The 13349-nt window shown below is 38.3% G+C and overlaps 1 protein-coding gene across 1 annotated transcript in view; it reads right to left on the bottom strand.

Moving 5' to 3' along the window:
• The window catches only part of LOC139448901 (retinal guanylyl cyclase 2-like), a 525408-nt gene that overhangs the window by 245562 nt on the left and 266497 nt on the right, over positions 1 to 13349 (bottom strand). Inside the window, exon 12 of the mRNA XM_071230419.1 lies at positions 9244 to 9384. Within this exon, the coding sequence (XP_071086520.1) occupies positions 9244 to 9384 (141 nt within the window). The remainder of the gene's footprint in view (positions 1 to 9243; positions 9385 to 13349) is intronic.

Here is a 13349-nt window from a genome sequence, read left to right as displayed (position 1 = left end):
AATCATGGCCAAGAATCAGGAATTTTGATGTTTCTTCTTCATCAGACGATTTAGAATTGACATGACAACGTTTATTTGTTTTGATAGAACCAGATGATTTGTGTTGAAACATGGTGTAAGTATATTATTTGGCATCTCTGCTCCCCATCCACCATGGAGTTTCAACAAGGACCGTGCACAGAGGAAGCCATCCTGCAACACCAAAGCTACAGAGTGTAGCGGTATATCTAGAGCGCACAGAGTTGGCTCCCTTGTATGATTGTTGAGTAAACAGTTTCCAGTCGAGAATTGTGTTTCTCTTTACTCTAAATTATCTCTAACCAGCAGTTAACAAACATAAAATGGTGTCAGAGCGGAATCAAAATCAACCCAAAGAATTTCTCAATCAAAGAAATTAAGCATGCAGTCAACAAGTAATCTCTACAGGTTCTACTACACCAAATCAGTACCAGTTGGGACAGTGCGGTTTTCGTAGGGAGCCTTCAGTGCAGATCGAGAGATACCTGCAGGCTGTGATTGGAGGATATTCTGTAAGAATTTATGTCTTTCAAATGTACATCCATCCAGTTATTAAAACTGACCATGTTTTTCTATATTTAGTACTGTCTTTTTCAACATGATGACTTATGCTGAATGTGACCACAGCTATTTTCAAGTAGGTGACATTTGGTGCGAAACTGGGGGTGGTGTGTTTAGCTTCCGGTACTCGGAAAAGGAGCTGACTAAGCTAGTCATTTCTATTTTTTTTATTGCTGCTCTAAGGCCAAACTGTGCACACACGTACAGGTAATAGCTGTTGAATGCTTAGTTATTTAAAAAAAAATCCTAACGTTACTATAGAAGTCTATGGGAAAACATTTGGTTGTGTGTAACCTTAAGCAAGTATTCAATCGAAATACTGTTAAATTCAAAACAGCGTGGGCCGCTACACGTGATTCACTTTTCGTGCAGTAATTTTCATGAAGTTTTATCTCATTTTGAAGATAAATCTGTGAATTATGTGACTTTGAGTGCAAATTATGATCAATATTTGCCATTACTGATCGGTTTTGATGCTTTCACGATTGTCAAATGTGAATTTCAAGTAGTACTCTGTTTGATTTTCAAATCTAGACTTGCTGAGGCTCTTTAGCAATATTTTAATACAAGCAAGTACAGAACTGAAATAAACTATGGCTGAAGGTGAAGAAGATGCACTGCAGAGAATTTATATGCCTTCTGCAATTCCATTGCCCCCTAAACTTGAATTAAAGGGGAATTTAGCATCGAATTTGAAGAGATTCAAGCGTGGTTGGGATAACTACGAGATTGCACAGAGACTTGTGAATGAAAACAAAGGACTTAGAACAGCGACATTGTTAACTGCAATTGGTTCGGATGCACTTGAAGTTTTTGATGGTTTCCAATTTGAATATGGAGAAACCAAAACTGACATTGATATTGTTGTGCAGAAACTTGAATCATTTTTGTGTTGGTGCTACAAATACGACATATGAACGCTATCTGTTCAACAAGAGAGACCAAGAGAATGGTGAAACCATCGATGCATATGTCGCTGCTCTTCGTTCATTGGCAAGTCCTGCAATTATAGAACTTTGATAAATTCTCTAATCAAAGACAGAATTGTCATCGGAATTTCAAATAACAGTACCAGGAAGAAGTTATTACAGACTTCTGATTTGAATCTGGAGAGGTGTATATCAATATGCAGAGCTTGTGAAACAACAGATCAACAGCTCAAGTCGATGAAGAGTGAACAAGTTTCACATGTCAGTGGTGAAACTCACAAGAAAGGGCCTCCTAGGAAACCTGTGAGAAATGAACAGTCAAAATCAAAAGCAAGTCTACAACAGGATGAAATTTCTGACTGCAGATATTGTGGTAGATCACAATGCAGAGATAGAGACATGTGTCCAGCCGTTGGTAAGACATGCTCTTATTGCAAGGGAGTTTCATTTTGAACTGAAGTGCAAGCTGAAAAGTAAAAAATCAAGGTCAAAACGTCAAAGTAAACAGAGACAGAATGTCAGTGTGGTGGATGCTGATGACTATGACAGTGAGTCATATGAGTATGCTTTGAGTGTTTTAGAATCTGTCTCCATGGTGAATGGCAGTCCCCAGAAAGACTATTTGCTCATATGACTGTTCACAAGAAGATGATCAAGTTTCAGCTTGATTGTGGAGCAACGATCAATGCTATGTCACAGGCACTGTATAACTCCCTCTATGTCAACAGACCTGATGAACTGAATAAATATGACACTCCACTGGTGATGTACAACAATTCAGAAATGAAAACAGTTGGCAGGAAGAAACTGTGGGTCAAGAATCCCAAGACTAATGATAAATATCAGCTCGAGTTTATCATTGTGAAAGATGAAGTGAGACCAGTTCTAGGATCTCAAGCCATACAAGAAATGAATCTTATCACTGTCAATGTTGAGAACATCCTATCTGTGTCAGGCGATGGTCTACTTGAAGACTTCTCTGATATCTTCAATGGGGAAGGCAAGCTTGATGGATCACTAATGGTCGAAATAGATCCAAAAGTCTCGCCAGTCAAGACACCACATCAAAAGGTACCTTTGTCTATCAAGCCAAAGCACGAAACTGAAATTAGCAGGTTGGAGAAGATCGGGGTCATCAAAAAGGTTGATGTACCTGTAGCAGTACAGTATGCTTGTAAATAGAATATTGTTAGATTTTAAAGTATCATCATAGTAACCAAAATATTTAACATTTATTTTCCTAAATACTTGTGTTAACTTCAGCACTTGCACAAATCTACTAATTCACAGGTAAGCTAGTTCTGTATATAGCTTGGGTAGTTCAGACATTTCTTTTTTGGCTATTGTCAATGGGTCGGTCACAGGCTTGGCCTGTGATTAGGTGCTCTTTGTGATCTAGCTTTGTTGCATGTTCTCTGCAATTATGTGGGGACACTGATCACAACTTCTACTGGTCAGTCAGCACATATTTTCTCAACACGTTCTCTACACTGAATCATATAGGGTAAGTTCATTTAATTATTACTTTATTAATCTGGGAGCTTAGGTTATGTATTTTAATCATTGTTGTTGGATATAGTATTTTAGCTAGCATTGTATTATGACATTGTAATGTATTCTTTATTCAACTTAACTGTGTATTTGACTGAGGTAATAGCCAAATGTACATTTTATAAAATAGATTTAAATTGGTTAGAGGTGATATATGTATATGTATCATGTATATGTGTATAGTAATTTGTAGAATTTATAATGCTTGTATTCCATACATGCTAGTGTAACTGTGGCTATGTAATATATTTATATGTAGTATACATGTACTTATTTGTGCAGGGCTATTTCACTGCACGTCTCTATAAGAGAGTTTCCAGCCTGCGTCCCTGAGACGAGGTATGCTATTTATGTTTTATTAATTATGCATGATTAACTATATGTATATAGAGTGTAATTTGTTTTATCTGGAAGGATTTGTTAATATATATATGCCAAAAGTAGGGAATTATAGATTTAAATGTATAATTAGTATTGTTGTTATTTAGTGCCTTCATAATGATACCCATGATATATATATCAAATTATGTATGTTTTAGGGCAGATCCGGACTACCGTGTAGTTCTCTACGCCCATTGAAAATAAATCCCTTGAACCCAACAAGTACTCTCTTATCTTTGAGAGGACCAGAGTACCGCTGTTACATACCAACTGATTGGATATCTGCTATGGTGGTCGTCATGAAACCTAGTGATCGACTTAGAGCGTGCCTAGATCCACAGCCTCTTAACAAAGCCTTGAAAAGGAACCACTATCCCATGCCAACAATCGAGGATGTCCTTCCTGAACATTCAAGGTTCTACTACACCAAATAAGAACCAGTTGGGACAGTGCGGTTTTCGTAGGGAGCCTTCAGTGCAGATCGAGAGATATCTGCAGGCTGTGATTGGAGGATATTGCGTAAGATTTTTATGTCTTTTAAATGTACATCCATCCAGTTATTAAAACTGATCATGTATTTTTATATTTAGTACTGTCTTTTTCAACATGATGATTTATGCTGAATGTGACCACAGCTATTTTCAAGTAGGTGACATTTGGTGCGAAACTGGGGGAGGTGTGATTAGCTTCATGTACTCGGAAAAGGAGCTGGCTAAGCTAGTCATTTTTTTTGTTTTTATTGCTGCTCTAAGGCCAAACTGTGCACACACGTACAGGTAATAGTTGTTGAATGCTTAGTTATTTAAAAAAAAAATACATTACTATAGAAGTCTATGGGAAAACATTTTGTTGTGCGTAACCTCAAATGCCAAAGTGTTCACAGTGGTTGATGTCAAAAATGGCTTTTGGCATATCTGTTTGGATGAGGATAGTAGCTACCTCACGACTTTTGATACTCCATGTGGTCACTATAGATGGATCAGGATGCCGTTTGGAATATCACCGGCGCCTGAGGAGTTCAGAGATGACTCAACGAATCGCTTGAAGGTCTTCATGGTGCCAAAGCTATACATGATGATATCATAGTGTATGGATCAGGAGACAATATGGATGATGCAGTCAAAGATCATGACTCTTATATGAAAGCTGTGTTTGAAAGATGCAGGTCAAAAAGCATCAATTTGAACTTTCAGAAAATGAAGCTGAAGAAAACTGAGGTATTCTACTTACCGTATATGTCCACAGATAAGCCGAATTTTGAGGAAAGGGGTCGGCTTATCCAGGGGATACACTTTCATGCTAGTATTTTTCAGATCGTCATCTGTCAGAAACATCGCTTGAATGACGGTCCGATATATTACAAGTTCCCGAAAGTTTGGAAGTTGCCACGACTAGAGCCATTATTGTTATAAATTATCAATAAAGTTATTATTATACACCAATGTTGTCATTATTAAAAAAGTGTTATGCATGATACTACTTCCGATAATAAGTTTTCAATTGAATGTTCAAAGTTTATCGTTCTTCTTCATAAACTCCACAATCTTTACATGTAACAATATATGTAATCCACAGCTATGATATATAATCCACAGATGAAATCGCCAATAGCTATTACGTACGTTTTGCAAAGTTCATAAATTGATAGTGAACAAGTATCTACCTTTATTGAAAGAGGCAAAAAAAAACCAACTGTAATGGCGAGTTATTCTGTTTGCCATTTGCAAAAACATGTGATCAGCTGTTTCCTGTGACGTCACAAACGGTGACCACTGTGATTGCTTCCTGTTGTTTCAAAAGCAACACGGTACACAAGGAAATGAGCACTGGTAATAACGGGCCGATTGGTATTCTTATGTTGTTTACACAAACACTTTCAAGTTGTTGGTGCTAAGCGATCGTGTTGGGAGTAGGGGCTTAATTCCTTTGTTTTCGAGAGATTAGTTTAATAAACAGGAGAAGCCTGTGAGTAAGTGATGGTCATTCAATGTGTTGAGTCGAGCTTATCTGCCAAAGAAATCTTAGCATCAAAGTCAGGATGATTCGAGAGTCATGTCCATCTATGAACGTTCTGAAATGGAAATTGATATTGAATCAATAAATATGGTTCAAGTGTCATCAAATACATTTCATGAGATTGCCGTCGCATCATCAACAGAAAGATCTTTGATCAACCATGATCAACCTAGGCGTCCATGGGAAAAAGTTGGCACGGACTTGTTTGAGATCGAGGGAAAAGATTACCTCAACACAACAGATTATTATTCTGATTTCTTTGAAGTGGGTCGACTGTTCAACAAAATTGCTTCAACAGTCATCAAGTTGCTCAAACAACACTTCTCACCACATGGCATTCCAACTGAAGTTGTTTCAGACAATGGACCTCCATTTGGTTCCAAAGCCTTTGCTCAGTTCTCAAAGAACTATGACTTCCAGCACACGACTAGTTCTCCCCATTATCCTCAGTCGAATGGAAAAGCGGAAAACTCAAGAAAGCAGGTACAGATCCACATCTTGCTCTTCTTGATTGGAGGGGGGTGGTCGGGTAGCCTAGTGGTTAAAGCGTTTGCTCGTCACGCCGAAGACCCGGGTTCGATTCTCGACATGGATAAAATGTGTGAAGCCCATTTCGGGTGTCCCCCCGCTGTGATATTGCGGCGTAAAATCATACTCACACTTGGAGGAACACTCCTGAACAAATAGGAAGTTCACCTGTTCAGCTTTTGTTCAGTAGAACACGTACTTTGATCAGTATGTCGTCCAAGCAGCTTGTGCCTAAAACTGCTAAGTCAGTATCCAAGAAACTTAGTCAGGGAAAGACTAAGCAAAGAAGATATACTATGATCAACATGTGAAGCCACTACCAGATCTACAAACTGGTGATACAGTTGTTCTCAAGCCTTTTGGAGGATGAAAGGAATGGACCACTGCTACGGTCAGAAACAAAGTTGGTATCAGATCATACCAAGTTGAAACAGAAGAAGGTGCACAGTACAGGCGACAGTACAGGTCCAAAATCACTTGACTTTCAACCATATGTTCATCATGATCAAATTGCACATCGTCCAACAGAACCAAAACATTCATCAGTTCCTGTACAACAGTCAAGACCTCAACAATCAAGATCTGAACAGTCAAGACCTCAACAATCAAGATCTCAACAGCCTACCTCAACAGAGTGCCAAGTCCAGACAAAGACTATGAGGACAGTGATCCATGTGTTCAATTCACTTATTATAAGTTCATAGTTGAACATTGTTATTTGAGTTAGTGTTCAGTGACTCAGCATAATGCTTCATTGGAAAATGCATCAGTGATATTGTGTTGACATTTTCAAGTTGGGATACGAACATTCTTTTATTTCAGGTATCAATATTTCAAAGATAAAAAGACTCTATATTTTGATAATTTGAATGATTTATTGATGATGTTTATTTCATGTTCAAATGATGTGTGTTGGCCCTATATCTCCCAACATTGATGATCTAATTCAAAGGTAACAGTTTTATCTTAAAGAGGGGAGATGTAGCGGTATATCTAGAGTGCACAGAGTTGCCTCCCTTGTATGATTGTTGAGTAAACAGTGTCCAGTCAAGAAGCGTGTTTCTCTTTACTCTAAATAATCTAACCAGCAGTTAACAAATAAGAGATGTGTTACTCAGGCAATATCAACACAGGAAACTGTTTCTGATAAAAAGTCAGGCTGGTTATCAAGGGCGTTGATAAAACCAAATTGGCCCATAAGCCACCACCTTCTGGCACAGGGCTCAAGGCAAAATTGACGATAGGACTTTTTACATTAATGCTCAGTATGAGAACACATGTGTTCTCATATATGTGTCAGTATTCATGCTTTCCACACTCAGGGCATGACTCCAGTGCCCTCAACCACCAGACTCCCATCCTCCACCGACACAGGGGCGCAACCCACGGCTAACAGGTTGCCCCCCTCTGATGGGCAGCTTTTTTTGTGTGTGTTGTTGTTGTGTACAAAATAGTTATAATCCAAATCTGTATGTCATAACTAGAATTAGGAGACTTTCAAGGGGATGGGGGTGTGTGGGGTGTGTGTGTGTGTGTGTGTGGGGGGGGGGGGGGGGGTGTTCTTATACACAGGGTTGAAGAGGTCTGCTTTAATGATACAGGGTTTAATCATCCTTGCAAATCTACTCCCATAAATGTGTTTCACTGAATATTTACTAGTATACCAGGTAACATTTCTCAGCATTAGGCTGAAAAAAAAAAATGGTTCACCGGCAATAGCTCTGAGCACTTGAATCCGTACTGAAGTATGCAATTTAATCAAGTAATTACACTGTCTGGTTGTAAAAAGAATTCATAATATATCTGGACTTATGTTCGTAATCTGTTTTATCAATTTTATTCAACATTTCATTCAATATTGTTTCAATTCATTTGGATAGAGAATAGATATATATATATATCATAAATGCAATCTCTGAAAGTCATATTTGTTGTAGTTTGACAATTGTATGTCAACATAAAGTTTTCGCAATCGCGGGTGCGGGAGGATTGATGGTGATTGGTCAAATTCTACCATACAAAAAAATATCCGGCAATAGCGATCAGCTTTGACCAAATCACCGGTAGATTACAAGAAACGTGTGTACAGCTGATTGCTACTTCCGGCTTAGTTTATGAGAAAAGACACAGGGTATCTTAATCTCTGCATAAAAAACAATGCCAAATAGAACAGGAAATACAATTTAATGGGTAAATCATCATGTCTTGGATGTCTTATCTCAAACTTGTATTGACCAAGTTTAATTGTTATAATGTGTTCATTTCCTTGAATTCACTGAAGGGATACAATGTCATTTTTTTCTGTGGAAGACAAGCACGTTTTTTATTGCAAATGAAGTGATTTTGTATGCACAGGTGGTGTGCTTCATTCAGAATCGCTTTATGGACGGGGTATATAAATTAGCATCGATTTCCCGCTTATTTACGACACAAATACACATGTAATTGTAAATCTTAACTACTGTGTATGAAACATTGTCCCGCATACAGTACACAAATACCATTTAATTTGTAAATCATCATGTCTTGTGATTTTTTATTGCAAATTTCATGTTTTTATTGACCAAATTAGCAAACAGCAAAGCAAGCACACAAACTCCTATTGCCGCCATGACCATAACACACGAGATGCGCAGTAAAGCAGTGCACATGAAAAGGGAAATAACTGCACATTATATTGGATCGCATTGTTTTTAAGTATTGTATTATTTCAATGAGAATATTCAAGGATTTTTTTTTTAAAAATGGGAATAAAAACAAAATGTGTGGCAGACTTTGTGATGATGCGGCAGTGCCTGAGATCCAAGAATTATATTTTTAGCCTTACAACACTCATATTTCACGTCAATGACACTGTAAGAGATCAGGGCACATGTAAAGAAACCCCATGCGTTCATGACTTTATAGTATAACAAATGCTTGCAGGAACAACTATCAATTCTAAAGCCTGAAATCAGGTCAGTATATTAAAAGTTTATGTCAAAACAACAAACGAGAAGAGCACAATATTGAATGTACAAGAGGAAATGGGGAAGGTTCAGGGTACATCATCCTGGTGCGACTTTTATACTAGAGACACAGATATTAAATCAAAATTTTGAAAACTTGTTTGGCCCTTAGTTTCATGACAATTATCCATGGTTTGAAATGGGAAAATGTGACCAGACAAGAGTTATCAATTAACCTTCTAATTCTAATCAATAAGTTCAAAGATAAAACTAATAGTTAATGTTTTCGATTTTTTATGCTTCATACTCACGGAGGTAACATCCTGAACAAAAGTTGATCAGTTTTTTTCTTCTCCTCTTCCAGCTGGGTTGTTCTCTCTGCTACAATTTCTTCCAAGTCATTGGAATATTTTTCCAGCATGTGAAACATGGTGTCAACAATGTTGGCCTTTCTGAAATTAAAGAGGCATTGGTAAGGGAGAGGCATTGGTAAGAGAGAGAGTAGTAGAAGGTATTTAAAGATTAGGCTCTATTTTCTACTAAATTACCTGATCGGCCCATGACAATCATCTGGAGTTAGGAAAGCTTGTTTATATAGAGGATTAACCACTGTGTTCGGTTGTTACCGAAAAATCTACACACGAGTGATTAATCTGTCACGATTAGAATGAGGCTTTGCCGAGTTCTAATTGTGGCAGATTAATCACGAGTGTGTAGATTTTTTGGTAACAACCGAACACAGTGGTTAAACCTTTTTCTCCCATAACAATACCCCAGAAAAAGTCGAGCTCGTAGCTGAAGATTTTATGGTAACAACCGAGCGCAGTGGTTAATCCTTTTTCTCCTATAACACTACGCCATAAAAAGTCGAGCTGGTAGTTGAAGATTTCCCTTGTTTAGTAACAACTCGGGATTCCCCCCAGCCTTGTTTTAGAATATGCTCAGTAAGACAACTACACTATAAACAGGTAAAAAGGATCTAGCGAAGACAGTCCACTCGAGTTTTCCCGTGACAGGCAAGCCACTTGTTAGCATTCATGTTATGTTTTTTGTTAACTATTAAAAGCTGATGGGAGTAACGTTTTGAGAATAATGTGATGTGATTTGATATCTGTTAATTGTTTTGGATTACTCGGCCCATAACTTTATTTGCATTTGTCTCGCAGTGACTATCATTCTCAATGCGCAACACTAAATAGGACCACCTTTTTAGTGTATGTAAATCCGCTATTCGTTTATTTGTCCGCTAGAAACAAATGTAATAAACCCAATTAAGAGGAAATTAAATATTGTCTTTGTGAAATATTGTTAACGAAAAACAAGGGCCCAAGGAACTGTCAGCAGGATTGATCAGGCAAGATTCTATAAATAACATCTTCCCGAGGCAAGAGAGTTAACTGACTATAAAAGTCCTGTTTCCACCCTTGCCAAACTTGGCTGGAATTCCTGTGCTCGATCCTAGCGCCACCAGTGGTTATTACAAATTATGTCCCTTCTAAGCCTCTCCTATGGACCAATCAGATTCCTTCACTGGCATTTGTTTCAAACAAAATGGTGGCGCCCAAGTCAAGATGATCTGATCGATAATCAATATCTATGTTGTGATAAAACAGGTCTTACATCGCGAAGTCCATCAAATCACGCGAGTACCTTTATTAAAAACATCTGTTGACAATGAGTTGGCGGTTCAGATGCTTTGCAAATCTTGCAATCGACCGAAATCTGGGCGACAGTTTACAAACCGGATTTTGATTTCGTTGCACGATTTTGATTGGACTACGCATAGACTCGTTAGTCCAACTCCATAATACCAGCTTAGTTCGGCAAGGGTGGAAACTGGACTTTTATAGTCAGTTACCTCACTTGCCTCGGGAAGATGATAAATAACAACTCAGGCAACTGATCAGCTGATTACTGCTGGGTAAATCTTCTCAAGTCCATCAATGGATTGTAATATTTATGAACGAATTTTCCTCTTTAAAACTAATTTTACAGTGAATAATTTAATATGTAAAATGATGATTATTTCATGTCATCTTTTTTTTATATTTTTGGCCCTGAACATGGTGAGCACATGTGTTTTTATTATATAAAAAATAAACTTATTCAGTGGACAATTTTTCTTTTGAATATAATATACTGAACAGCATTGAAAACGCACCAGCAATAAATCTTGAAATATTACATAAACAACTTGAGCAATGATCGATTTTAAGTAGAACAGACATAGACGGATTAATAAGAAAGACGACAAAAGAAACAGGAATACCACACAGTAGTTACATTTACGTCATCAGTGTGAGGAAGACACATAGGGTTAAAATGAAAAGTCAATATCTGGTATGTCCGCCACTGGCAGCAACACAGGCCATACAACGTCTTTTCATTGATCGAATGGGGGCACGGGTGGCCCAGTCGTCTAAGGCGCCGCGATTCGCTGTGCAGAGTTGCGTCCCTTGGGCACGCCACAAACCTATGATTGTGGGTTCGAATCCCGGTTCGCCCCGATTATGTTTCTAGGTTTGTCAGCACCATACCCGTGGGTTTCACCGAAGTGGTTAACGTCTAAGACCTGCATCACTTCGGGCTTTCCTCCCACATTAAGCTGACACGCCGTGATATAACTGGAATAATGTTAAAAGCGGCGTTAAACCCAACTCACTCACTCACTCATTGATTGAATAAGTCTGCGAATAGTGTTCTGTGGGATAGCATTCCACTCTTGACGTAGTGTATCTTGAAGTTCTCTCAGGTTCCGTACTTGCAGGCGACGTGAGAGGCGTTGACCCAGGTAATCCCATAGATGTTCAATTGGCGATAGGTGGGTGACAGGGCTGGCCATGGAAGCAGAGGGACATTATTGTTCTTTAGATACTGTGTTGAAACACGTGCTGTGTGCGCTCTTGCATTATCTTGCTGGAAGGTGTGCATATCCTAGTGCTGTTGAAAGAATGGGATGACAAGATTTGCCAATATGTTATTCCTGTAGTAAGGGGCATTAACTCTTCCACGACAAACATGGGTCTCTGTTCGATGGTTATGACTGATGCCGCCACTGACCACGTTATGACCATGCCACTACTGCAATCTCCAATGACGATGCCTTTTGGCCCAACGTTCATTTCGATGTCGATCAGTGAGTATGGGTCCAACATATGGACGTCGAGCATGTAGCTGAGCCGAGATGTCGATGTACGGTGTCAGAACTGATCAACCCCGTCGGCCTTGTATGGTTGCTGCAGTCCTGGTAGCCAGAAGTGTACGATCACGAAGATGCCGACGAACAATATGGCGATCCTGACATGGTGTAGTAACACGACGTTGACCCGGACGTGGTCGATCTCTGGTGGTTCTTGTCTGCTGGTATCTGCTGTAGCCTGAGGACTGTTGAATGATGGCATTGAAACCGTTGTGCAACGACTCTACTTGAGGTACCAACTTGAAGCATGCCAAAGGCACGTTCACGTTCCTCTGCTGTTAATCTTGGCATTCCTTGTGTAAGTACCCTTTACGTCTGCAGCAACAAGTGATGTGGCTTTTAAAAGTCCATCTTTTATAGCCCTATTCTGCATGCTTCCCGTGAAACAAAACACGTTTTCCATGATGCGCACGCAATTTGTTGCCTTTTGGCGTTGTTTAGGAATGTGTTTTGACGAGCTGTTCTTCTTCATGCTTCGTCCAGAACGCCGTATATTACTGATTCACTTATATATTTTCATATGACATAACCCCTGATAAAAATACATCCATTTTCATGGTGGTGCGTTTTCAATGCTGTTCAGTATATTTAACATCATAACACCAAAAGTGTCACTAAATGAGTTATCTAATTTCCCCGCATTTGTGAATGACAAGAAACAATGTGAATTCGAGAAGCACAATACTTTATTGTGTGTGAAACATAAATACATAGGATATATGTAAACAATAAAGTATCATTTCAATAGTTATTCAAATATTTGCATTTTAATACCCTTGTAATGTTACATTGTTATTTTACTGCAACAGTTACCTCCAAACTTTATTCTTTTCTTATTTCATCAGATTAGAAATTAAGACCTACTGATAATAGGTAATATAAAATTAACATTTTCTTTTCATCTTCATGAAAACAAGACTCATAATAAATATATATTTCAGTGTCCTGTTCACATATGATTTTTTTGTAAAAAGTATTAAAATTAAACTTAGACATTGCTAATGTTAAGAAATGAGGTTTATGGTAAAATGTTATAAGACGACCTCTTGTTGGTTATTTCTTCAAGAGCACTACCCTCAAATTTCTTAAGTTCATCATATTTCCATGGAAACGACAAAAATAAAAAATTCTAAAAATCTCTAAATAGCAAAAGGCACTCCTACTGAGCCTGATTGGTAAGTGTACCAAGTTTTGGGAAGCTAGGTTTTATGGTTTAGG

Source organism: Haliotis cracherodii, unplaced genomic scaffold, assembly GCF_022045235.1.
Source record: "Haliotis cracherodii isolate W230 unplaced genomic scaffold, xgHalCrac1.p SCAF_7, whole genome shotgun sequence".
NCBI lineage: Eukaryota > Metazoa > Mollusca > Gastropoda > Lepetellida > Haliotidae > Haliotis > Haliotis cracherodii.
Note: the sequence above shows the minus strand (reverse complement) of the source record. Positions and strands in the feature narration are given on the sequence as shown.